Source organism: Saccopteryx leptura, chromosome 1 (genome assembly GCF_036850995.1).
Source record: "Saccopteryx leptura isolate mSacLep1 chromosome 1, mSacLep1_pri_phased_curated, whole genome shotgun sequence".
Taxonomy (NCBI): domain Eukaryota; kingdom Metazoa; phylum Chordata; class Mammalia; order Chiroptera; family Emballonuridae; genus Saccopteryx; species Saccopteryx leptura.
In genome coordinates this window covers 122,553,293-122,580,272 of record NC_089503.1, presented here as the reverse complement: position 1 = coordinate 122,580,272, position 26,980 = coordinate 122,553,293, and the positions used below count along the sequence as shown (strand labels likewise).

The window sequence follows — 26,980 nt, the reverse complement described above, 5'->3', positions numbered from 1 at the left end:
TAACAGTGTATTGAATGATGTCGTTAAAATTATTAACCACATCAAAGCACACGCCCCTCACTCGTGCCTGTTCGAGCAGCTTTGTGAGGAAATGAACGCGGAGCACAGACACCTTCTCTTATACACAGAAATAAGATGGTTATCCCGAGGGAGGTCCCTGGCCAGAGTGTTTGAATTACGAGAGCTGCTGCAGTGATTTCTCTCAGGAAAAAAGTCACCGCTAGGCCCTGGCCGGTTGGCTCAGCGGTAGAGCGTCGGCCTGGCGTGCGGGGGACCCGAGTTCGATTCCGGGCCAGAGCACATAGGAGAAGCGCCCATTTGCTTCTCCACCCCCCCCCCTCCTTCCTCTCTGTCTCTCTCTTCCCCTCCCACAGCCAAGGCTCCATTGGAGCAAAGATGGCCCAGGCGCTGGGGATGGCTCCTTGGCCTCTGCCCCAGATGCTAGAGTGGCTCTGGTCGCGGCAGAGCGACACCCCAGAGGGGCAGAGCATCGCCCCCTGGTGGGCAGAGCGTCGCCCCTGGTGGGCATGCCGGGTGGATCCCGGTCGGGCACATGCGGGAGTCTGTCTCTCCCCGTTTCCAGCTTCAGGAAAAAAAAAAAGTCACCGCTAGCAGCACATTTCAGTGACGAGGAATGGGTCGCAAAACTCGCTTACTTGTGCGACATATTTAACCTCCTCAATGAACTCAATCGGTCACTTCAGGGGAAAATGACAACTGTCTTCAAGTTGACAGATAAAGTAGCTGCATTTAAAACCAAACTGGATTTGTGGGGACGACGCGTGAACAGGGGTATATTTGACATGTTTCAAACATTCACGGGAATTTTGGAAGAGACTGAGCCCAAGCCTTCATTGTCCCAGCTGGTGCACGATCACGTGTATTTGCTTTTAAAAGAGTTTGAACACTACTTCCCAACCACAAAAGACCCACGAATTGCCAAGGAATGGACCCGCAATCCATTTGTCAACAAACCAGGTGAATCCAGCGTGTCTGTGCAAGAAGAGGATCAACTACTGGAGATTGCAATGATGGTGGCCTTAAAAATATGTTTGAGACTACAACTCTGCCAGTGTTCTGGATTAAAGTCATGGCAGAATACCCCGAGATTGCCACAAAAGCACTAAAAACCCTGTTGCCATTTCCGACATCCTATTTGTGTGAAGTGAGATTTTCTGCAGTGACAGCAACCAAAACAAAATTATGGAATAGACTGGACATAAGCAACACACTTTGGGTGTCATTGTCTCCCATTACCGTTAGATGGGACCGTCTTGTTGCAGAGAAACAAGCTCAGGGCTCCCACTGATTTAGCGTTATGGTTGTTGAGAGATAGGCTACTATCTCTCATTCTATATAAACATTATAATAAATAACCCTTAACTTACAATATTCATAACAATGGTGAGTTGTATTTTTCATGTACTTTATATTTGTTTTTGTGTTGTATCTTATTTTTAAGGCATGTTTAAATGTTACCATAGCGACTGGAAAGTGTTTGGAGGCAGAGAGGATGTTACTAATGTTATGTTGTTGGTGCAATGTTAAGAGGACACTTCTAATAAAGTTGCATACAAGTACAAGTGGATTCATATTTATTTTTATTGTCGTAGGTTCATGATTGGTAGTGAGCCTGAGCCTATCATATTACATATTGATGTCAGACATGAAACGCTGTCAGAATAACAAATTTAAATACAGCCTGAATAATGAGGACATGCTCATTCCTCCTTTAACTTAGCCCAATAAATATTGTAAGTTCGACAATTATAGATATATTTTAAAATACCACAGTTTTTACACCAGTCGCATAATTTTATTTTGTTCATTGACCCATCCCACCCTAAAGGCTGGTCCATGAAAATATTTTCTGACATTAAACCAGTCTGTGGCCCAAAAAAGGTTGGGGACCACTGATCTAGAGCATACTGTGGGGAAACCCCATACATATTTCATAGGTTATAGAACTTGTAGGTGGATACTGGAGTTAACTAGCACCATTTCCTGAGTTACACCGGTAGTATTTTAGTGCCAGGATGAACTGGTGTCCAGCTGGTTCCCAGGGGACATGCCCTCTGTCCAGCCTTTTCACCACATTCCTGTGTCTCAGCAAAGGGTAACTCTTGCCCCATCCTCAACTCCTAAAAGTGCCTTAGAGGTGGGCTTCCTGCTGGGGCACCCAGCAGGCTGGGCTCTATGCATCCCCTCACTCCATGCTGCTTCCACTGAACAAGTTCACTTTTATATACATTACACTGCATAGACCAGGTCCTCACAGTATGCTTTTGTACAGCCAAGTGTGTGGGGCACAAAATGAGTTCTGCAACAACAAAAAAGTATTTCCTTGTTTGAAAAAATGTTTTTAGGTGACACAATTATCCTTGCTGTGGGTTTGAATCTGGGAAAGAGATCTGTTTTATGAGGATCTGCTGTGTATTTTTGAATGATAATAATTCTATTTGTTTGGTTTGGGTATGTTGTTCTATTATGTATATTTATGCATATGGCATCTTACAAACCTTGTAGAGGAGAGGGAAGAATAATGTATATTAAAATCCCCACTGGAAGTAACTGTAAATAATGTGGAATCTTGAATTACAGTTGAAACTCCTTATCTTAAATCTCCAAGTAAATAGCTCTGAGACAGATCATGCTTTGGCTCTCAGCATCAATCTCAAGTCCACAGATAATTAATCACCTGATGGACACGGAGTTAACGAGGCCAAGGACACGGGTGCGTTCATCTCAGGCCAGGTAGCTTCACTTGATGCTGTGCTCCCCAGCTGTGAATGCCTCGGGGAAATGCATGAGCAGAAGAAAAGATTTCTCCAAGTATATGCCAGGCTAAAATGCCTGGTTATTGGTAAAGGATGCATTTCTCTTCTTTTTTAAGGAGGATACCCAAAGCACCCAGGCTGGTTTAGCTCACCTATCTACCATATAGATTACCTGATCTCCTATCTCCTGAGCAGGAAAATGAAATAAATATCAACTAAATCTCACCATTCTACAAAACGTACTTGCTCCACAGGAAGTAGTGATTTCTACTCTGACTTCTGCAATGTCTCCAGGGCTCAGGACAGTGCTTGCCACATGGGAGAGCCTCCATTGGTATCTAATCAGCAGGTAAATTAATCAAATTGATCATGTTACAAGTCACTCAAGTAATTAAGGCTCAATGTGAGCTCAGTATGAGTCCATGACTACAGGCTCAGAATTCAGTGAACAAGCCCCTCCATCCACAATGCATGTGGGGACCCAGGATACACCCATGTACGACTCCATTGGTATGGAGTCCAGCTCCCTCTCAATCCAGCAAATGCAACTGACCTCGTCAGCCTGCATCCCATTTAAACGGGACGAATCTAGAAAACTGAGGAAACGGGTGACCCTGCTCATTTCCACCCAGAACCCTATCAGCACAGTTAACCCAAGTTCCATGTCTTCCAACAAGAAAAGCCTCCCTCTGCCTTTCAGCATTTTCGTTTCAAGCCGCAGGGCCCAGTTTTCTCTCAAGGAGAGGCTGCTCTCTGGTGCTTCCTGGACCCTCCAAACCTGCTCTAATCGGCAGAGAGAACCACAATTTAACAACTCTGCTCCTAAATGTACTTTCCCCTCCTCGCCTTCCCTTCCTCCCCCTGCACTTCTCCAGGTGAAAGGCCCGGCCAGCTGCAAAGGAAGCAGGCGCTGTGCCTCCTTCGGTGTGGAGAGCCCTTCAGCAGAGAGGCTTCCTGAAGGGAACGACCTCCAGGCTGGCGCAGACACTCACAGCAGCTGCTACAGAGAAGCCCTCCTTTATTTCACAAGAGCCGCCCCCGCCCCCTCCATTGCAAAGCGATAGCACTTCTCATCAACTTCTCTGGTGTCCTAAGAGTAAGCTCTGGAATCTTGTCTATTCTTGAACAGTTTTCAGAGCCCCTTAAACTCCCCATTTACTCACTCCCTTCCCTGTCATTCTTTCCAAGCAAATAAAGATCTCTTCTTTAGCTTTTATGACATGTGAACTTCTCACCCAAGTCAGCCCAAAACTGGCTGCGGGGTATCCCCATTACCACAACCGCCTTCACCGCCAACAGTCTGCCATCCGAATTCTAACCAGGGTTTGCTTCCTGTGTACCAAATTTCTAGACCTGATAGAGACTCAGTGGACCTTCACATGGCCATATATTCCATCTTCCTCCAACTCTACAGTGGTTTTTCTCCAAAATCAGAACTAACAATCTTGTAGAATTCTAAGAGCCCCTCTGGCAGCATGGACCAAATAATTCAAGTGGTTTTCACGCACATGATAAAATGTGTATGATATGTCACTATTCACATTATATAGGTCACAGGGGTAAAATTCCCAAACTTCTCTTATTTATCACAATAAACCAGAGTGCTGAGAGCTTGGCTCACTTTGGGTGATGGGCACACAATACAATCAGCCAATTCAAATGCTATAGAGATGTTTACCTGGGACCTATGTACTCTTACTGGTCAGTGTTACCCTATGAAATTTAATTTTTTAAAGAAGAAAAGGAAGGAAGGGAGGGAGGGAGGGACGGAGGGAGGGAGGGAGGAAAGGAAGGAAGGAAGGAAAGGAAGGAAGGAAGGAAAGGAAATAAGGGAGGGAGGGAGGGAGGGAGGGAGGAAGGAAGGAAAGGAAGGAGGAAAGGAAGGAGGGAGAGAGGGAGGGAGGGAGGAAGGAATGGAAGGAAAGGAGGGAGGGAGGGAGGGAGGGAGGGAGGGAGGGAGGGAGGGAGGGAGGAAGGAAGAATGAATCTTCCTGGGTGCTCTAAAACTTGACTTCTCTGGTCCAGAGCCAGGCCCCAGCCTTGCTTTTTCTCAAAAGCTCCGCGGGCAGGCAGCCCCAGCGTGCAGTCCTGCCAGAGACTCTGTATCAGAGGAAACCACAGTGTGAACTGATCATGACAGATCAGGGCCACCAGTTCTCACTTGGGGTAGGAACTTATTAGAGAAAATCCAAGGGCATAAATTTTGAATCCCCTCAACTCTGGACCTTTTTTTTTTTTTGACAGAGACAGACAGAGAAAGGACAGATATGGACCGACAGGAAAGAAAAGAAATGAGAAGCATCAATTCTTTGTTACAGATCCTTAGTTGTTCAGTGATTGCTTTCTCATATGTGCCTTGACTGGGAGGATTGGGGGGGGGGGGGCCTACAGCAGAGCGAGTGACCCCTTCCTCAAGCCAGTGACCTTGGGCTCAAGCCAGCAACCACAGGATCATGTCTATAATCCTATGCTCAAGCAGCAACCCCACGTTCAAGCTGGTGAGCCCATGCTCAAGCCAGATGAGCCCAAGCTCAAGCCAGCAACCCTGAGGTTTCAAACCTAGGTCCTCTGCGTCCCGGTATGACAATCTATCCACTGTACCACCGCCTGGTCAAACCAGACCTCTTTTTCTTTATCTTCTCCTCATTATTAGAATTGTGAAAAAAATTTCCAGGAAGACAACCTTCAGCCCCAGATGCCATGAGGCCAGAAAGTGCTCTTCATTGCTGTCATTATGAGCACAGCACCTGGTACAAGTCATCATTCGACAGATACTTGTGGAATATGTGAAATCTGCATTTACTGTCACATTCTCTCCAGCAATGGTGTCCTTACCATGTGGACATCTCGGGCATTAACTCATTCAGGATCAAGGGTACTTATTGGGGCCATAACAAATAGTATGAGTCTTCTTCTCACTTCCTAGCTAAATCTTAGAACCATTCACCTCCTGACACTCCAAGGAAATTGTTTTGACTTTGTAAACCTGAAATGTGTTTCCTGGGCCAAACATGTCTGAGCTTGATTAACAAAGGATATTGAAACTGGTTTGGCTATTTTACCAGAGAATAACAAAACTGACATCCTTTCAGCTGACAAAAGATACCTGACAGCAAAGGTTCTCTTCCTCTTGGCTTCTCCTGTGTGCCCGGGGGAACAATAGCAGCCTCCCTGCAGAGTTTCTCAGCAGGGGAAGGAGCTGTACCTCCCCGAGGATCATCCCTCTCTCTGCCCTCCACAGTCTCTACCCCCACGAATATCACTGTTTAGGGAAACCAAGCAATCTGAAATCTGAGCGGACAGTGTTCCCAAATACATACAATGCAAAGCATGAAAATACACATCCCTGAAACAGAGGGCCAGCTTGCCTCCATTTTAAAACCAGTTTGCACTTTGGTGAATTGAAGTCAAGACGACTTTCATAAGTCTTTATTTTTTTTTTCCTAAAGGTCAACAAAATCAACCAATGAAATTATTTATTTCAGTTTAATTTCAAGGAAGAAAAAAAAATCAGAATCCATAAGTCTGAAATTCATGTCCTTTTTATACTTGTTAAGTTATTACTGAATAGTCTTTGTCTCTAAGAAAAGTAGAAAGAAGGCAGATATCATATTTGGGCTATATTTTTGCAAATAAGTCAGTGAATATACACAGAATTATTTCAAATATTTTCATTTAAAAGAAGTTTTGTTTATTAAACAACAAAAAGGATATATGGCTTGACTTTTCCAAACCCACAGAGCATATGGCCATTTGGTGGTTATTTGCATGTAGTGCTGGAGAAAGTCAGTTATTATATTATAATAACTTAGTTATAATAAAGCATCCTACAGTAACAGTTCCAGACCAAGGTTAAATATAGAGTTTTAAAGTTAAGTAGCACTGAGATCTTTGCCATTGATTAGTTTGGGTCACCAGTTATAATGTAATACTTTATCATATCAGTGCAGTTCATAGAAAATGTAGTCATTATTTATATAATATACTGCAACATTAAAGTAATTCTGTTAATATCATACTTGACTGGAGTGAACAGAGCCAGCATCTTACATATATACATATATATATATATATATATATATATATATATATATATATATATATGAAACCTTCAAAAACTTAAACTTGTTTTAAGTTTAAACAAGCTACCAAAAGGAAGCTTGTGCTGAAGAAGAAAATAATTCATTAATTATACTCAAGAGTTCATCATTGATTTTTTTTTTTTTTTTTGTGGCAGAGACAGAGAGAGTCAGAGAGAGAGAGGGACAGATAGGGACAGACAGCCAGGAACAAAGAGAGATGAGAAGCATCAATTCTTTGTTGCGGCTCCTTAGTTGTTCATTGATTGACTGGGGGGCTACAGCAGATTGAGTGACCCCTTGCTTGAGCCAGTGACCTTGGGCTCAAGCTGGTGAGCCTTGCTCAAACCAGATGAGCCCGCACTCAAGCTGGCGACCTCAGGGTCTCAACCCTGGATCCTCCACATCCCAGTCCGACGCTCTATCCACTGCGCCACCACCTGGTCAGGCTTGTCATTGATTTTATTATTTTAGATTTGGTGGTAAAGTACGGGAAATTCTTTTAGACATATAAAATGTCTAATTCATTCAATTTATTACAGAAGCATAAGTAAAGGTGCATTACTACCAGGCTCAGTGTTAAGGGGAGGCTATTTTAAAATGGATAGAGCACCATCCCTCGCACAGTCCAGTAAAAGAAAGAGACATGAGGACAAATGTCATTTCGCTACAGTTATGTGACGTGGGTTTTAGCAATTGAAAAAGTCAAGTGCTGAGAGGGCATGGGAAGGGAGCTGTTGTCAGAGAGGCTTCTCAGAGGTCAAAAACATAAAATGGGCAGAGGGCATGAAGAGACACTTCTCCAAAGAGAATATGCAGATGGCCAAGAGACATACAAAAAAATGCTCAATATTATCAGGAATCAGGGAAATGCAAATCAAAACCACAAGGAGATACCACTTCACACCTGTCAGAATGGCTATTACCAACAAGTCAACAAATAAATGTTGTTGCAGACATGGAGAAAAGGGAACCCTAGCCCATCGTTGGTGGGAATGCAAATTAGTGCAGCCACTGTGGCAAGCAGGATGGAGGGTCCTCAAAGAGCTAAAAGTAGATATGCCATTTGAGCCAGCAATTCCACTCCTGAGTATTTATCCAAAGATAATGAAAATGCTAATTCAAAAACACATATGCACCCTTATGTTCATTGCAGCACTATTTGCAATTACTTACAATAGCTAAGATACAACACCATTATTTACAATAGTGTTATTTACAACAGACAATACACCTAGCCAACCTAGGTGTCCATCAACAGATGAATGCATGAAGAAGATGTAGTACACATACACAATGGAATATTACTCAGGAATACAAAATAACACAAGCCTGCCATTTGTGGCAGCATGAATAGACCTAGAGAATATTATGTTCCATGAAATAAAGGAGAGAGAGAGAAACAAATACCGCATGATTTCACTTATATGTGGAATTTTTTAAAATCAAAACAAAACAAAAAAGGCCTCATAGAAATAAAGAACAAATTCATGGTTGTCAGAGGGGAAGGGGTGTAAAGGGTTGGGCGAAGAAGGTGAAGGAGCATCTAGTCAAGAATATTGCGATAACTTTGAGCGGTGACAGATGGTTACAAGACTAAGTGTGGTGAGCACATCATAAGATTTACAAATGTCAAAACACTATGTTGTACATCTAAAACTAATACAATATTGTATATCAAATATACTCTAATTAAAAAAAAAAAAAAGAATGAGTAAATGTTTGCAAGCCAGTTCAAGGACTTGGCTGGCAGGCACTGGCATGGGAAGGAGGCATCAGAATGTGAGGCCTGGGAAAGCAAAGAGGTCTGTGGTACAGCCTTAGCAAATGCAGAGACAGCAGACTGCAAGCCTGGAGGGCACCACCTGGGCTGCTGAGGATGCAGGAAGGATACTGTGATCAAGCCCTGAGGGACGAAGCATGGGTTTGGTTGAGAAGGGAGTCCCAGTGAAACCTCCATTTTCCTCTGACATCAATTGGCAGTGAAAGAAGTTTCATAATAAAAGCTGCTGAGCTAAGCCCTGTGCTGGGGAAGCTCATTCTTCAACGTGACTCCAAAGGTACATCCTTGGCCCTCCTGGTCTGTGACCTCATTTTCAGGCCTACAGAATGTGGGTGGTGGGGTATGCACAGACCCTAGAAGACTTGCAGCCTAGAATCTGCCTTAACAATCTCTCCTCACCAACAGAAGCTTACAAGTCTCAAAGAATGCAGTGACCAAAGCACCCTCAATGTGTTTTTTCCCTTAGGCAAGCATTGTTCCAAAAGATACAGATGTATTTCCACAAGTGGTTATAGTTTAGGCAGCAATGTGCAGAAAAGCCAAAGGATGCAACCCCTCTTTTTATTAAATTTGAAATATTAACATGTAGCCTCACACACTATCCAAAAATTAGTAGACCAAAATGTTTCTCCCAATTCAATCAGTGTATAACTTTGATATAACACTGAACTTTGTTTAGGTGTATTCCTCACAGGTGTGAGAGATGATAATCCAAGACACATGCAAGCTGACAGGCGACAGCTCCTTACCGTCAAGACGCGGGTGATGCTCTGCTTCCAGAGCTGTCTCCTACCGATCCTAAACATCACTGCGATCTGCTTGGTTTCTGGACTTTTCGAGAAGAATCTCTTCTATCTCCTAGGAAACCTACTCAGCATCCAACAGACTTTCAAATAAAAAGTCCTCTGGAGAACCTAAAGTTCACTTTTACGTTTCTAATTTGCATGTGTTATTCACCAGAAACACAGAATAAAAATTAAAAGTCCACCTAGACCATTTGGGTGTTCCTTCTGGAGTCTCTTCTCCTCTGTCCATAGCCTTGGGTTGTTAGGGTGATATTGTTTATATGCTGAACAGTTTAAACATGGCTCTTCATCATGTTTATCAACCAATCAAAGCATTTGACCTGCTTGGTTGCAACACAACCTCTTCTATTCATTTAATTCTATACTCTGCCCAACAATAAGCTTTGAGTCAATAGAGAAATTTGACTAATTTCTTTGAAAAGTGAGAAACTTTAAATCATATCAAAATACAAATTAGAGAAGCCACAGTGTTGAATAAATTGCTCAAGATTTTCAGTCTTACTTTGTCTAAACAACTTGGTGTGCACGATTAACTGCCAGCATTGTGACTAATTGTGACTAATTGTCAGATATGATAATTGTGACCCAAAGGAGCCATTTTCTCCCCATAAAGAACAAGAAGCCTATTTCATATGCAAATAGCAAATGATGTCCATAAATTACTTGTGCTCACACAGTTGCACATACAAATAAACCACGGTAATTTATTCTACGTGACTAAACATCTTGATCATCCTTCCTGTGAAGACACGATGGGAAATCATAGCGAACATGATCTGAGAGACGTAGTATATATGATTTCTCTCATCAAAAGGAATAAAAGGCAGGGCGTTTATGGTTGGGTTGTCGAATCCAGGATTTAGTCCTTAGAGTTCAAGGTTCAGGAACACAAATCCAATCAAATCATCCAAGATAAAATCCAGGAAATAGGAAACTCATCCTGCCAATATCCTGCTAATCAATCTCACAAGAGACTGACTTAAAGAGAGGATGTTAATTTGGTATTGACACCTACTGCTAATTTTGATGCTAATCTGATATCTGAACTTGAGAGACTCATCTGATCAACAGCCAACACTAAGATATGGCCTCCAATATGTAGGGTTAATATAGAGACAATATTTAGACCTAAATGCAGAAAGTCCTCACTTAACATCTCGGTAGGTTCTACAACTTTAAGCAAAATGACATAACAAAACCAATTTTACCATAGGATCATCGATATAAACAGGAGTTAAGTTCCTATAGGATCTCATCAATGTTATAACACAATGTTATTCAAAAACCTGCTGTATTATTTGGTAAACAAAGAACTAGAGCACAAAAAGAGTTTTTTATGGAATATTTTTAAAATCAGCTTCCTTGTATCAGTAAGTGGCTGTTCTCAGTGGTGAGATTCAAATAATTTAACAACTGGTTCTCTGCCCTAATGGCCGTTTTAAGTATAAAAAAAGATATACCAAAAGGTAATTTATTATTTCATGCATTTAATACTTAAATAAGAATAAAAGAGCCTGACCTGTGGTAGCGCAGTGGATAAAGCATCAACCTGGAAACACTGAGGACGCCGGTTTGAAACCCTGGGCTTGCCTGGTCAAGGCACATATGGGAGTTGATACTTCCTGCTCCTCCCCTTCTCTCTCTTTCTCTCTCTCTCTCTCCCTCCCTCCCTTTTCCTCTCTCTCTCTCTCCTCTCTAAAATGAATAAAATAAAATAATCATCATTTTAAAAAAGAAGAATAAAGGAGGTATACAAAACTAGATTACGTTGTAAGAATTTTAAAATATTAATTCCTGGCAAAAAAAACCAATAAAACTGTTATTTAAGATATTTCCATATTGCTTCTTGATTGGTGTCCTCATTTGCAATTATTTTTCACCTACGGATGGAATGAACATCACTACAGGCACTTGGAATACGCTGTTGTGCAGATGAACATTAAAAAAGAATAAGGAATGTATATTTGTGATTTCCACACTGGGCAGCCGCCCAATGGAGAGAACCCGGGTTATAAGTGCCATTTTAACAACTGCTTCTCAGAACTCAACAAACAACTAGGTATGGGTTCTGCTGAACCAGTCCAAACTGGCTGAATGTCACCACTGGCTGTTCTCTGTTCTAATGATAATGAAGACCTTAGAAGTCATTCTCTTCTGCTGGTGTTAAAGGTCATCAATGAATCACAGGCTTTTCTCACCATCCTGCTCAGCATCTCAGTATCAGTCCCAAGAATCCTCTGTCAGTATACAACCTCAGGACAGAGGTTCTAATTCATTATATCACTGCTTATCTTTCATTAGTTACATTTAAATCAGATGCTTCCCTGGTGGTATTTTTAGGCACGATCTTCTTTTCATGAGCAGCCCGCTGACAACATTATCTCTTGGGGAGAGCGACTTTCTGGGAAGATTTCCACAGATGGCTGATGGCATTCATTTTGTGTTTGGCAGGCGTAACCATGGCTCCTTCGAGGTTTCTCAGTAAACTGCAAAGTCTTCCATCCTCTGTGTCAACCTTCTCCATGCAAAGTAGAAGCAGGAGCTGTCATAAGGCTCCCCTTGAGGGTCCCAGACCTGAAGAGGGCTCCCTGAGAGTTGTGGTTAAACAATGCCACGAAGCAAAGCACAAGCCTGAATCTCTCTCTGACCACCTGTCCCCTAAGTGCCTGCCTGGAATAAAACTGACTTCTGGGCATTGGAGAAATTATCAAACATTACTCAATGGAAGACGCGGGAGGGTTTTCCTGCCAGTAGTTTCCACCAGGCACCTGCTTCAGCTGGCGAGACTCCTCCTCCAGGAACTCAAGGGGAGGAGCTCTGCAGCCCTACCTGCTCCGACAGCGCACCCTCCCAGGCTGAGCACATTGGCCATACACAAACCTTAAGGCAGACACAATGAAAAAACAAGAGCGGACAATGGGCATCTGGTAGGCAAGAGACTTCATCCAGAAATCCAATGTACCCTCAGGCAAGGTTTAAAATTCCATTTTCATTCATTCATTCATTCATTCAAGAAATGTTTGTGAGTACCTTTAATGGGACCATGCCCTATACGTACTATGAACTATGCATAGAGCAGCTAATTAAAACATATTTAATCAAACATTAAAAAGTTAATTACAAGATACATAATTATTTTATGTAACACTCAAAGAGAAAAAATAAAATGCTGCCAATTAAACTTGAATACATCAATTTTAACATGCATCCTGACTTCACAGATGTTAAAATGTGAAAAATGTACATTTCAGAGTCAATGAAAAACCATCATTCCTGCCTTCACTGGGGAAAGATAGTAAATTATAAATAAAATATAACTACAAATTGTGGGAAGCACCATAAAAAAGAAAATAAGGTGCAGGCTTCACTTGGATCTGTGTTCTGAATTATTACTATTTTACGCAATATTCCAAATTGTGAAGTTTCCTGAACTAAATTGTAGCAAGTCACCTATTTTAGGCCTTGAAACCCTGCACGTACAACCTACAGCACACAGTGTCATTAAAGAGTGCCAGCGCTGGAGTCAGACAGACCCAGACTCAAATCCTAGCTCTGTTCTCTTCCAGCATGTGATGTCAGAGCTTCTGTTCCCTGAGTTACAAATAAACCCACCTGCCTATCAGACTTGTGATGATTTAAGTATACACAGAACTTCTGGATCCTCACGGGCACCTAAGAAAAACCACTTTTTTTTTTTTTTTAGTTGTGAAAAAGTTTGGGCTACAATTAGTGGCAGTATCAATGTAGGAGACAAATTCCCAAAGAATTTTACCTAACCCACATATTCTAGCCTAGAGCTGACTGGAAATTTGGCTCTAGATTTCTGAGTATGTTCCAAGAAAAAGAGTAGATCCAAGTTTTGTGAGTTACCCACACATCTGGCAGATTTGCATCTCTAAGGAAAGTCTTGCTGGGGCCCAGCAGAATCAAACACTTTTGCATTCATCAGTTTAATGGCCTTGTAAACAGTAGTCCAGGGGCAGCACCTGATGGCACGGAGTTCGGTGGACAAGAAAGTACCGTATTGCATCCATTCTGAGTTGCATGTTTTTCTTGCTTTTTACCATATTGAAATTGGGTGCATCTGATATTCAGTATCCCCCATAACTGCTGTTAGTCATCAGCAATCATGACACAGCTGTCTTTGCCAGACTTGTGCAGACTCAGCTGTCACCCCAGGAGGCATGACAAGCCATCGCAGCACAGTGGTATGTCAACAAACCACTGAACATCCATTTGAGGAAGGAACGTGTGTCCTAACTGTTTTCTGAAAATCTTCCACTGACACCTTCTGGGAAGATCAGGAAAACATCAGCATCACAATTTACAGAACAGAAAACAGTGGACAGGACGAAAATCCCAGAAGAAACAGACCCTCAATGTGAAGCAGTTTTTAAAATTTCTTACCATTTTCAGTGCACCTATATTTGTATGGATGCACAAAGCTATGTTTAAGTAGGTCTAAAAGAGTTTTTCTCTTTTAATTTTTTCTGATCACCGCCAAGAGTACAAACTTGGTTTAAAAAATCATCATCCTCAGCCATGGCTGGTTTGCTCAGTGGATAGAGCATCAGCCTGGCATGTGGACATCCCTGGTTCGATCTCTGGTCAGGGAATAAATAAGAAGTGACCATCAGCTTCTCTTTCCCTCCCTCTCCCCCTTATCTCTCTCCCTCCCACAGCCAGTGGCTCAATTGGTTCAAGCATAGGCCCCAGGCACTAAGGATAGTTCAGTTGATTCAAGCAGCAGCCCCAGATGGGGATTGTGGGGTGGATCCCAGCTGGGATGCATTCAGGAGTCTGTCTCTCTATCTCCCTTCCTTTCACTTAATAAACAAGTTATCATCCTCAAGAAATATATGGTTTAGCAATTAAGAGCCGATGTATTTACCAACATTATTTAAAGATAGGAATAAGATATTTCTTGTCCAGCAGCACCATATACCATTATGTCAGGACATTATTTTAATGAAGTTAGAAAAGACGTCTTGTAAAAATAGTTTTGTTATGGAAGAATTTTGTTATGAAAAGAAGGACAACTTGACACAGAATGATTAATAATTAAGCTTCCCTCCAACTGTAAAAGAGCTTTCCAATTAAAATAAAATTCGAAGAAAGCAATGCATCCTAGTTTAATTGACACTTGTTTTCCTAGCTTAGTAGTAAATGAAACAGTGCTGTGTCTTTTATCTGTTGATGGCTTAGATCAGATGAAATACAATTTTTAGATACCCTAATGATCAAAGGAAACCTCTTGGAGAAAGGAAGAATTTAAGTTAAGCCTTAAAGAATTTAAGTCAAGCCTTGAAGATTCACACAGAAAAAGGTAGGACCTAACAATGGGGATGACATCACAAGCACCGCATGGGTTGGAGTTCAGAAGAGAGCCTGTCTTGTGCCACAGTGGTGAAGAAATGTGAAGACTGGGCTCTGAAAGGGGTGTGGAGGCTAAACAGTGGGTGCCAACCTGAAGTAGGTGGCCTGTGCGGGCATTAGGAAGTCACTGGAGGACAAATTGATGGAAAATCATGTTAAGGAAAACATGCTAGTCATTGCACACAGGAAGGGGTGAAGTGAAGAAAGACTGAAGTCAGCATTCTGAGCAGAAGAAAATAAAGGATTTGATAGATGGGTTGAAGCAGGGTTACCCAAGCCACCCAAAACAAACCAACAAGCTCCATAAAAAGAGGCAAATCCTCTTGTCTCATCTACCATTTTGCTACCGGTAAGCTACTCCTATATAAAAATCCTGGCAGCTGGGGACGTGAGGGAGGGGGCTAGGGGAAAGGTGTAAAGAGGGAGAAATATAAGATGCTGGAAAATGATTTGACTTTGGGTGATGGGTATACTCCATAATCAACAGTTCAAATGCTATAGAAACGTTTACCGGAAACCTCTATACTCTTATTGATCGATGTCACCCTGTTAAATTTAATTTTCTAAATAAAATTTAAAAATAAAATTAAAATCCCAGCAGAAGAAGGAAGAGGAAGGAACAGAGAGACAGAACTGGATGACTGGTAATGTTGGAGAGTACAGTTGTCAAAGATGATTGTACTTGGTCAAGTTCAGGTGAAGTGAAGAATCAGAATAACTCAAACAGGAATGGGGTCATCCTCAGAAAGGACATTTTGGAGATGGGACGACTAAAGAAATGCAACTACAACTCTGATTCTTTACTTTTCCTATTGGTCTTTGCATCATGAACACATGAAAATCAGCATATGCAAAACCAAAGCATCCAGTACCTGTTTATTCTATCATTATAAAAAAATCCATAATAGAAAATAAACTTATATTTCATTGCATAAGTCACTGCTCATACCAAGATCTGGTCTCTGGGATTGAAGAGAGCAAGGGACACCGACTAACACTGAGAAAGCCCCCTGGCCACACCCACCTGCTCCGGCTGACGCCCACCAACAGACACACACAAGCTTGCAGGAACCCAAGACTATAGCTGCAGAACTGAGCATCTGGGACCAGGTTTCACTGTAGGAACAGTTTGAGGGCTACCTGCTGTTATCACAGTTGTACTTGATTTTGTTAAACAGAGAAAGAAAAAAGTAGAGGGTCGGGTTCACCAGCGAATAAAAATCCTCACTTTGCCCGGCATTTAGTTCCTCTGCTTTTCTCTTGTGCTAAAATATCATGAAATGGTAACCTCAAAATTTTGTTCCTTCCTTATGAAAATATTTAAAGACAAAAGCGAATCAAATGCCATCCAGTATAATGTTAGAAATTATTAGTTAATTCACTCATGAGACATCTTCTAAAAGTAACAGAGAATAACTCAAGCCCAGGGCTTCTAATGTCACCCTATCAGAAGCACATTAATCAGCCAACCTGAGAAACTGCACAACTTAGAGGATACCTTAACTTTGCAAACCCCAGTCAGTTTATTATTATTTTTATCATAAATACAAAACTGTAAATATAATCAAGATGAATTTATAAACACCAGTAGTTAGCACTCACACCCACACCCAGGGGTCTGGCAGTAAAATAAAATGCAGTGATTTGTGAGGCAGAAAAACATTTTATTAAGAGAATGTGATGAGATACAGAAAATCCATTAACCTGAAACCAGGCAGTGATTTCTGGAAAGAATGTTCTCTCTCCCTTTGAAAAGCTTAAGGATAGACTTGGGGAGACATCAAAGGAAGATGTCTCCATCCAGAACCAACACCTATTTGACCAGCTTAGAAAGAGAGTAGTTGACAGAGGATCAGAATTCAAGGGGACACTCAGATGCTTTGTTTTTGGGGACCTCTGATCTCCACCAATACCACAACAAACTCTTGGGGGTCTGTGATGGGTCTGTCTGTCACATCTGCAGTTCTGGTTCTTCACACGGCTCAGTAAATGAAGGCAGAACAGTTCCACTTATAACCTCATATAGGAGTTAATTAGGTCTTTAAACCCCAAACTACCCACAGTCAAGAGTGAGTTACTCTGCTAGCAACAAAGCAAAATTTATATTACCAAGGAAGAAAAAACTAACTCAATTTACTCACCTGATGGTATTTTCTATATTGCACCTTTCTTAAAGACATAACATAGCCTGCAATAAATGTCATTACCACCTATAGATTTTACAAGGCAAATTTCAAACACTGCTGTTTCCATCAATAGCAAAAATATCATTTCAGAAAGCAATCACACTCCATTACCACATAACAGAGAATAAATTTGTTTTATTGCTAACAAAACTACATTATATAAATGCTATGCAGACCAAACATTCTTTCAAAGCTTCTTTAAGGATGATTTCCAATGCCCACCTCTCACCGAAACTGGCATCACAACTTTCCTGATAGAGCAGAGATATAAGGACACCTAATTAATATTAACATATTTCTTGTCATGAGTACATTTAACATTTGCTTTAACCTGGCCTGTGATGGCACAGTGGATAAAGTGTCAACCTAGAATGCTGAGGTTGCCAGTTCGGGACCCCAAGCTTGCCCAGTCAAGGTATATATAAGAAACAACTACAAGATGATGCTTCCCTCTTTCTCTCGCTTCTCCTCTAAACTCAATCAATATATTTTTTAAAAATATTTGCTTTATAATACAATGTCTCATTCCTGCTTCTTAACGAATTGCCAGTTTCTTGATTTTTCATCTATTACTAACTTTACCACTGAAAACAGTTAACTTTGAGACTTGTATTCATAGGTAACCCCAGGTAGATTCAAATATCTAAATGAAATGATACGATTAATTACATAAGCCAACTTTCATTGACTGAACTAAATTCTAACTTGGAAACATAAATGTATCTAGATATGAAAATATGAAAGCTAGGATAAAGCAAAAATATGGCCCTTGCCTGGTGATCTAGTATTAGACATGAAATTAATAAGAACAATTACTGTCTTTGAATTGTTTTAACTTTCAAGTATTGCATTGTTAAAAATGTAGAAAGGTTCCTGTTTAAAAAGAACCAGCCTGACCAGGCGGTGGTGTAGTAGATAGAGTATCGGACTGGGATTTGGAAGGACCCAGGTTCAAGACACCGAGGTTGTCAGTTTGAGCACGAGCTCATCTGGTTTGAGCAAAGCTCACCAGCTTGGACCCAAGGTCGCTGGCTCGAGCAAGGGGTTACTTGGTCTGCTGTAGCCCCACGGTCAAGGCACATATGAGAAAGCAATCAATGAACAACTAAGGTGTCGCAACAAAAAACTAATGATTGATGCTTCTTATCTCTCTCTGTTCCTGTCATTCTGTCCCTATCTATTCCTCTCTCTGACTCTCTGTCTCTGTAAATAATTAATTAATTAATTAATTAATTAAAAAGAAGCAAAGATGTCTGGCCAGGCAGTGGCACAGTGGATGGAACATTGGACTGGGACACGGAAGACCCAGGTTTGAAACCCCGAGGTTGCCGGCTTGAGCGTGGGCTCATCTGGTTTGAGCAAGGCTCACCAGCTTGAGCCCCAGGTCGCTGGCTTGAGCAAGGGGTTACTCATTCTGCTGTGCCCCCCCCACACCATCAAGGCACATATGAGAAAGCAATCAATGAACAACAAAGAAGACACAACAAAGAATTGATGCATCTCATCTCTCTCCCTTCCTGTCTGTTTGTCCCTATCTGTCCCTCTCTCTGTCTCTCTCTGTGTGTCTCTGTCAAAAAAAAAAGAAGAACCAAAGATAGCAAAGAAAGACCCTAAGAATCAAACCTAGTGATATAATTCCTTTCCTAGGTAATAAGAAAATAACTCCATATTTTAGGTGTTAAGAAGTTCTTATGATTTTAAGAAAATGTTTTAGTATGTCTTATTAATCTCAGCAAAATCAGTCACCATTCTATTTATTGAGCTTCTCTGACATACCCAATAAAATATTATTCAAGTATAAGGTAGGAAGAGTGTGTAATATAGCAAAGGAGATAAAACTGTGACAGGCAGTTAGATAGACATGAGCAGAGCAAGGACTATAGGCCAGGCACAGAAGGCCCTTTCTTGCAGAAAGTTTTCCGAGTGGTAAACAGTAGAGTTAGGGTTTATTTTTCCCTAATTAGTTCCACTGAAACTTTGTAGACATTAAATCTCATTAACATCAATAAAAACTCTTACTTAAATATTAAAATTTTATACTAAGATATAGAGAAAAGACTTAGAGGGCAGAAGCAGTCCTGGGCAGGAGTGTGCAACACTGAAGAAAGAAAAGAGCTCACGCCACCTCCTGCCCTTCCCTGCAAACCACCTCCTTGTGCAAAGACACCAACATGTCCACTCTTGCCAATGGGCGGTAACACGGATCTCTAATGTACCTTCCGAATCTATCTGAAACGCACTTGCTCCTCCTGTGCCAAAATCCATTCATACGTTAAAAAGCAGTTTCCACCCTGGCTGGTAGCTCAATCAGATAGAGCGTAGTCCCCATACGCCAAGGCTGCAGGTTCAATCCCCAGTCAGGGCACATATAAAAATCAACTAATGAGTGCATAAACAAGAGGAACAACAAATTGATGTTTCTCTCACTCTCTCTCTATCCCCCTTTCTCTCTCTTTAAAAATCAATAAATAAATAAAAAGTTTTTAAATACTCTGTTCCCATGTTTCTTCCTTCCTGAATCTCAGGGTTTCCTTCTCTGAAATTCTATTGCTCATTCATTGATTATAATAGTTCTTATTGAACAATAATTACATTTTAGAAATACAGCTTGTGCTAGGACTTTTTAAACAATAGTTTTAAATTTAAATTAAATAAAATTAAAGCCACTTAAATTTAAATGGTTTTAAAATTATTATTAGCACATAATTGGTGCTCATTTTATATATATATATATCCATATATATATATATCCATATATATATATATCCATATATCTATTTATCCATATATATGGATAAATTTTTCAATCACCTATATATTATATAGTAATAAACCAAAAGTGATATTTCTTTTTGTTAAGTAACACCCTTCACCCTTTTCTCTCTTTTTTTTTTGTGTGTGTGTGTGTGAAAGGGGTTAATTTTATGCAATGAATACCTTGCGGCAATAAAAATGACTGTAAGTGCAGTTTTCCCCACTTTCCCAGCTCCCCCTGGCTGCGTCCTCCCTCCCAGGACTTAGGTGTCCTCACAGCACTGGTGTAGGCCCTTGGTTTCTGTGCAGGTTATCAGTCTGGGTGTCTCACCTCTAACAGAGGCAGATCAAGCCATACTGTCTTCAGCACTCCATCTTTGGTCTGTTCCCCAGACAGTGCGCTATCTTCCTCTGAAGAGTAGGCCTCCTCTCAGCCCACGGGCCTCACTGATCCCGCAGGGTCAGCTGTGCTCTCGATTCTTTCCCCAGTCTGAGAGTCCGAACTTCAGTCCTTGGCTGTAAGGTCACTTCTCCCCTTGCTGCAATGAGCCCTCGGGAAGACCACCAGTCAGCACCAATAGGCATCTTCCAAATCCCCCAAAGGTGAGGCCCAAGCTGGAACTACGGGCTATGTGGCCTCATTAAGAGGTGCCTTGAGTCCTCTCTTGACATCAACGTGCCATACCACCATTTCACTTACTCCTGTCCATTCCTAACACTGGCTCAAGAGAGCACTTGAAGCCTGTTCTTGGCTTTCCTTTTAGCCAACCTGAGGTCCCGTGATTTCTCCACCCACCTGACACCCTGAGCCAAAGCCTAGACTAGTACAGCTTCTGAAACCCAGTCAGGGTCTTCACTCAACTCATTGCCCATGAATCGGTCCCTCTCCTGAGTTCACCACCAGGACCACCATAAAGGGCTCTCCACTCCCAATTCCGTGTCCCGAATTAGGGTGACACCTCTAATTCTTCCTCCTCCTGATGGGTCATTTTTCATGTCATTGTTCTCGTTCCATTCGTTGGCATTTTTCTTCTTTAATTCGAGGCTATAGGCAGTGAGAGTGGATATTTAGATGTGCAATCCTTCACTGATAACTGTAAAAGGCAAACCTTTTCCTGGTCTGTGCCCCTAGTGTAATGGAAGATTTATAATTGCTTCTTCTGCATTTTACTTTCCTCTATTAGCCTAGACTGAAGCGTGAAGTTTACACCATGATCAACTCTCACAATTTTTTCTTGCCTTCAAATACACAAGCAGGTGCTGTTCTTTGGGGGGTTTTACTATCATTTACTGAGTGATTATCAAATGGGATAGCATTGCAAACTAAAATTTTGTGAACTGAATTATTTATGAGTGAATTTTAATATACCGAGCATCAAACTTACCACTACTCTGAGCCATCAGCTGAGGTTTACAAATATTTTCGTACAGGGAATTGTTGTCACAAGATTATTTGTCGTGTGCAGATGTCAAACTGGTAAGGCTCTATTATTAATAATAACAGATCTATAGCCGCCTGAAGAAAGCACTGTGCCTGCAACCCACAGGCTTGGGTTTATCAGGCTCTTTTCCTTTCTTTTTGAAAAGAAATCCCCAGAATGCCAGTTACAAGGTTTACAGCATTTCAGTCTTATGTCCTATAAAACCTTATGTTCAGAGGTTAATAAAATGAGATTAATCCAGAGATACTACATGTTGATTCTTTTCTGTTTTCCTTTCAAGCACATACATTAAATGATGTAGTCCACGAGATGAATAGGGATTCTGCAGACAGCTGGCTAGTGGAGTTTAGCTGCCACCCAGTGGCTGGAAGTAAAACCCACCCACACCCATTGCCAAAGAGCTAAGGAAATGCAAGCCCAACCCAAGCTTCATAAATACATCAAGGGTTATCAATCATTTATATTTACTGTCTCATAGTTACAAAGAAGACAGAATGATAGGAAAATTATTGACTGCTTTAATTAAAGATGAGCTAAAGTTTCTCCTTTAATAATTCTAAGCCATAAGAAATTTGTTATCTATTCAACTGGTTTCCTTTCAAAAATTCCCAGTTTAGCCTTGGCAGGGTAGCTAACGTGGTTAGAGCATTGTCCTGATATGCCAAGGTTGTGGGTTCAATCCTCAATCAGGGCACATACAAGAACCAGCCAATGAATGCATAAATAAGTGGAACAAATTAATCTCTCTCTCTTTTTCCTTTCTCTAAAACCAATTTTTAAAACTCCCAAATTTAGAAATTTTGCCTTGCCATATCAAATGATCCAAAATAAATAATAAAATAATTATAATTATAAAATACATCTCACAGCATCAAGATGGTACATTAAAGAGGCAACAATTTTAATAACAATCTATAAAGAAGAAAAAAATGCATATATATCCATATAATAATCACAATATCAAGACAGTTGGTTACATAGTGAATTCTCTTTGAATGACTGATCATCTCTCTTATATAAAAGATAATAAAATATCTCTTCTTTAAGATCCTTTACCTTTTTTAAACAATTATAATAGTAATGTTTTAATATAGGTATTATTATTATAAAATAACACACATTTGTTGTGGAAAACATAAAAACAAGTGTCACCACAATGTGAGCATTATTAATATCATATTGATTAAATAGGCCTTAATTTATTTAGCCAATATGTTTGTTTTTTTTTGTTTTTGTTTTTTTTGTTTTTTTTTAAATTTTTTATTTTATTTATTCATTTTTAGAGAGCAGAGAGACAGAGAGGGAGAGAGAGGAGAGAGAGAAGAGGGGAGGACCTGGAAGCATCAACTCCCATATGTGCCTTGACCAGGCAAGCCCAGGGTTTCGAACTGGGGACCTCAGCATTTCCAGGTCAATGCTTTATCCACTGCGCCACCACAGGTCAGGCACGACAATATGTTTTTTAACTGTTAGACTAGTTCCGATATTTTACTGTTGTAAACAATACTATAATTAATATCTCTGCGCACAAATCCTTGTATAGATCTGTTTCTTTATAGCAATAAATTATTAGAAAAAATATTCCTTAAAAATTACAGCCTTTGATTCCCATGAGAAATTTATTTAATTTTGTTTCATCTTCGCCTACATGCCATGAAAAATGGCATGTCATCCATACAGCATTGCTAGTACAATTTGCAAGGCTTTGACAATAGTGAAGCTGAACATTTCTTAAATATTTATTGGGTATTTGTGGGGGTTATTTTGTTGTTGTTTTTTTCTACTTCTGTAAATTGTCTGTTCACATCCCTTCCTATTATTCTCCTGGTAATTTTCTTTCTATTGATTTGTAAGTGCTCTTTTTAATACTGGATAAAGATATAGTACACATACAGAAAATGAATAGCGGCTTTGATATTACTACCATACAAAGTAGAATTAAATACAAAAGCCTTAAAATTTTGAACCAAGACAGGCATTTTATTTTTATAAAAGTTATAATCCACGGCCCTGGCCGGTTGGCTCAGCGGTAGAGCGTCAGCCTGGCGTGCGGGGGACCGGGGTTTGATTCCCGGCCAGGGCACATAGGAGAAGCGCCCATTTACTTCTCCACCCCCCCTTCCTCTCTGTCTCTCTCTTCCCCTCCCGCAGCCAGGGCTCCATTGGAGCAAGGATGGCCCGGGCGCTGGGGATGGCTCCTTGGCCTCTGCCCCAGGTGCTAGAGTGGCTCTGGTTGCGGCAGGGCAACGCCCCAGAGGGGCAGAGCATCGCCCCCTGGTGGGTAGAGCGTCACCCCTGGTGGGCGTGCCGGGTGGATCCCTGTCGGGCGCATGAGGGAGTCTGTCTGACTGTCTCTCCCTGTTTCCAGCTTCAGAAAGACAAAAAAAAAAAGTTATAATCCACCATGAGTATATAGCAGTTATATGCCATTATAGATATATATGCATTAAAATAAAATAAGCAAGACCTGCTAGAAATACTGGCAACATTAACAGAAAAAGTTTAACAAAGAGATTTCAGGTAGGATGTTTTAATAAAAACATTAAACATTACGCTCCCCAGATATTATTAATTTTGTATAGGCCACAGATGATTAACAAAATTAATCATTTATTAGAACACAGAAAACCTGAATTTGTTTTAATGGAGCTCTCCCACTGAAAGGATGTAGAATTAACAGGGATGGTGAAATGGGACTTTCCCTGGCCTCAAACCATGTCCACAGTCCCACATGTCCTCTGGGCTCCCTCTCCTGCCTCAGAATCACCCATCGTGTCCAGGAGGACTAAAACCCCAAATCAGTGTCTGGGTGTTCTCCATTACTACTCACCCTCATTTCCTGGCTTTCTTATAGCCAAAGTCTTAAAGAGACCGATTTCTACAAGAGTGCACAGCTGCCACATCATGGGCCCAGATGAGTACCAGGCATTTGCCCATTGGGGTGCCAGTTCTATCACCACTATTTCTCCACCACCTCTGAGCCCACCTGGTCAAGGGGACACATGAGGATGGCCCAGAAGCCAGGAAGAGCGGCCCTAGGCAGTTAAAAGGCTGGTAGGAACCCAGGCACCCCTACGGTGTGCTGCCCTGGGGCCTCCTGGGAGGGAGAATCAGTGCAGCGCCGACTGAACCTCTGGAGTAAACAGAGGGAGGGGAGAAACAGCAGCCACCCAAGAGGCAAAAACTTAGGAGCACTGATGAACTTGTACACCAACAAAAAGAACAGATGCCAGCCCATAGGCCTTAAACTGCTGAATAATAAGAGAAAGTTGAGGATTCCAAGTGAAGGGACAGAGAGGCAAGAGCAACAGTGGGACTCAGGGGGGTCTGAGGTAGGTTTTACTTACCAACTGGAACCAAGCTATTCCCCATTTCAACAATGAGTATGGCTGTGCCAGTACCTACCTGCTGAATTCCAGCCTTATAGAACATTCCAGTTTGCCTTCTGCAGTGGATGTTAAAGATTCATTCATTCAACATTCATGCTAATCCATTTCCAGTATTTGATTTTTGGTATTTTAGCAACGTGAAAGCTAAAAGCTACATTTCCCAGACTCCTTTGCAGCTCTCTTATAGCTAGGGTTCCACATGTAATTAAGATTCTTCTATTGTAATAGGATGTACTTGCATAGAACTGAATCAGAACTAAGCCTGGAGGCAAGAGGTAAGGGGAGAGATAGCCGTTTTGCGAGTCATGGGTCCTGGGACCAGAAACCACAGAGCGGCTCACTAACCTGAGAGGCAGCGCTTCCCTCAGTTCTGCACTGGGCTTTTGGAGGCTCAGCCAACCACTCATTCAGAACTCCCAATGACTCAGTGTGGTACTCAAACCCCTTGGTTAATTCCTTTGCTCTGTAACCAGCTAAAGTGGATATTTATATGTCTAACTGAGAACAGTAGTCAACTAAATGGTAGCAGAAGTGAAACTCTGAAAACAGCTCCCCAAAGGAATGTGGCATGTGAGCTTGGCTACCTGACTTGCTTAGGTCTGAAGGCTGTGCACATCCAATTGCCTTCAGACATTAAGACACTAACAAACAGTCATGCTCACATTGGCAAATAAGTGACTTAAATTGTCACCTGCAGTTGTACAGAATGAAGTGACATTGAAGGACAAGGCTTTAGGAGCCCCAAGGTCCCCTGCAACTGATGGTTATGGGGAGCATGAAGAATAACGGACCTGTCTGGTGGCAGCCACTGAGCGGGATATCTGTGCACTGGGGAAAAGAGGTTCCCAAACATCTGGAAATTAGTGAGCCTAGTTCTGAGCTAGCAATGCACGTCCTCATGGGCCACAAAGTAGGGGAGCATGGGGTTAGTAATAAATGGTGTTTGATTTCAAGTCTATCCACAGTGACCCATTAGATACAACATCTCATCCTGTGACTTGGTGGACACATGAACTCATCCTGTGGTCACGTCCACAGAACCTAGGTGCATAATCAGAACAGATGTTCTTGGCAAATAGCAGAACCCTCTATTTGTCAAGTATGGATTCTCCTGGAACACCTTCTCCCTATGAAAATAGAAAGCAGTGCTACCACCGTCTGTGTGACAGATGCGGTGGCAAACCCTACCACAAATCCTTTTAATGGTCCTGTTCCACCAGTACCTATTGTGAGATGAACGATCTTAGACAGGGCTTCTTGATCTTGGCACACAAATATTTTAGAATGGATAATTCTTACATTGTGGACTATTTAGCAGGATCCCTGGCATTTAGCCACCAGATACCAGTAGCATACCTTCCCTACTGTGACAATGCTCCCAGACATATCCAAATGTCCTCTGGGGACAAGTTACTCTTGGTTAAGAAGCATTGAATAGGGCCTGACTTGTGGTGGCGCAGTGGATAAAGCATCACCTGGAACGCTGAGGTCGCCAGTTCGAAACCCTGGGCTTGCCCAGTCAAGGCACATATGGGAGTTGATGCTTCTTGCTCCTCCCCCTCCTCTCTCTCCCCCATTCTCTAAAATGAATAAATAAAATCTTTTTAAAAATAAAATAAAATAAAAAAGACAGGGAAAGAGAAATCCCAGTCCAGTTCTTCCCCCCAAAAAAAGAATCAGCATTGAATAATATGAAATAAGTTTCAGGGGTAGACTCCATTTACAGCTGGTGTTCCAGATATGGTATCTTGAGCTAGAGAGAAGCACAATTCTTATTGAGCCTGTGGATTGTGGGGGCAATAAATCCCATATGCAGGTATATGGCTCCTGGCACGTGCACACTAATGTATAAGGCTTCCAGCTCTGAGGGGGGCCCAGAGCAAGATATGGCCATACATGGTGCAAGTCCCTCTGACCCTCTGACCCGTGAAATTTCTGGGGGAAATGAGATGCCTATGGAGCCCAGAGAAGAAAACCATAGCAGATACTCCTTGCCCACTTTGGAAATAACACTTCTCTTTTTTAAACAGCTCCTGCTTGCTGTTGAGCACAGAAGAAATTCCAAGTGACCTTGGTACCTGAAATCCTCATCAAAATATTTTACAATGAGAGTCGAAATGCTGGCCGGTTCCGGGAAGTGATCAATGAGCAGGCTATGGACGTAGTGCACAGAGTTGCTTTGGCCACCGTGCACTGCGGGAGCAGCAGGCTGGCATGTTCTATGCTGTGAGGAGGGGCTGCAAGGCCAGGGTCTTCCTGGCCTGGGAAGGAAGATAAACATGTACAAAGATCACAAGTGACTGACAGCAACGACTCTGTGAAAAGGAGTGGCTAAAGGTGAAAATAAGGATTCCAAATGGCAGCGGAGTAGGCAGACGCACAAACTGC

At 41.6% G+C, this 26,980-nt stretch overlaps 1 protein-coding gene across 3 annotated transcripts in view; it reads right to left on the bottom strand.

Annotated features, from left to right (window-relative positions):
* Nucleotides 1-26,980, bottom strand: part of DNAH5 (dynein axonemal heavy chain 5) — a 316,293-nt gene that overhangs the window by 256,300 nt on the left and 33,013 nt on the right. For 2 of the 3 annotated variants that reach the window (XM_066374367.1, XM_066374381.1), the window contains exon 1: nucleotides 9,389-9,608. The exons of the other annotated variant lie outside the window; for it this stretch is intronic. In XM_066374367.1, the coding sequence (XP_066230464.1) occupies nucleotides 9,389-9,445 (57 nt within the window). In that variant the 5' untranslated portion in view covers nucleotides 9,446-9,608. Of the gene's footprint in view, nucleotides 1-9,388; nucleotides 9,609-26,980 lie in introns of those variants that run through there. 3 annotated transcript variants of the gene reach the window in all.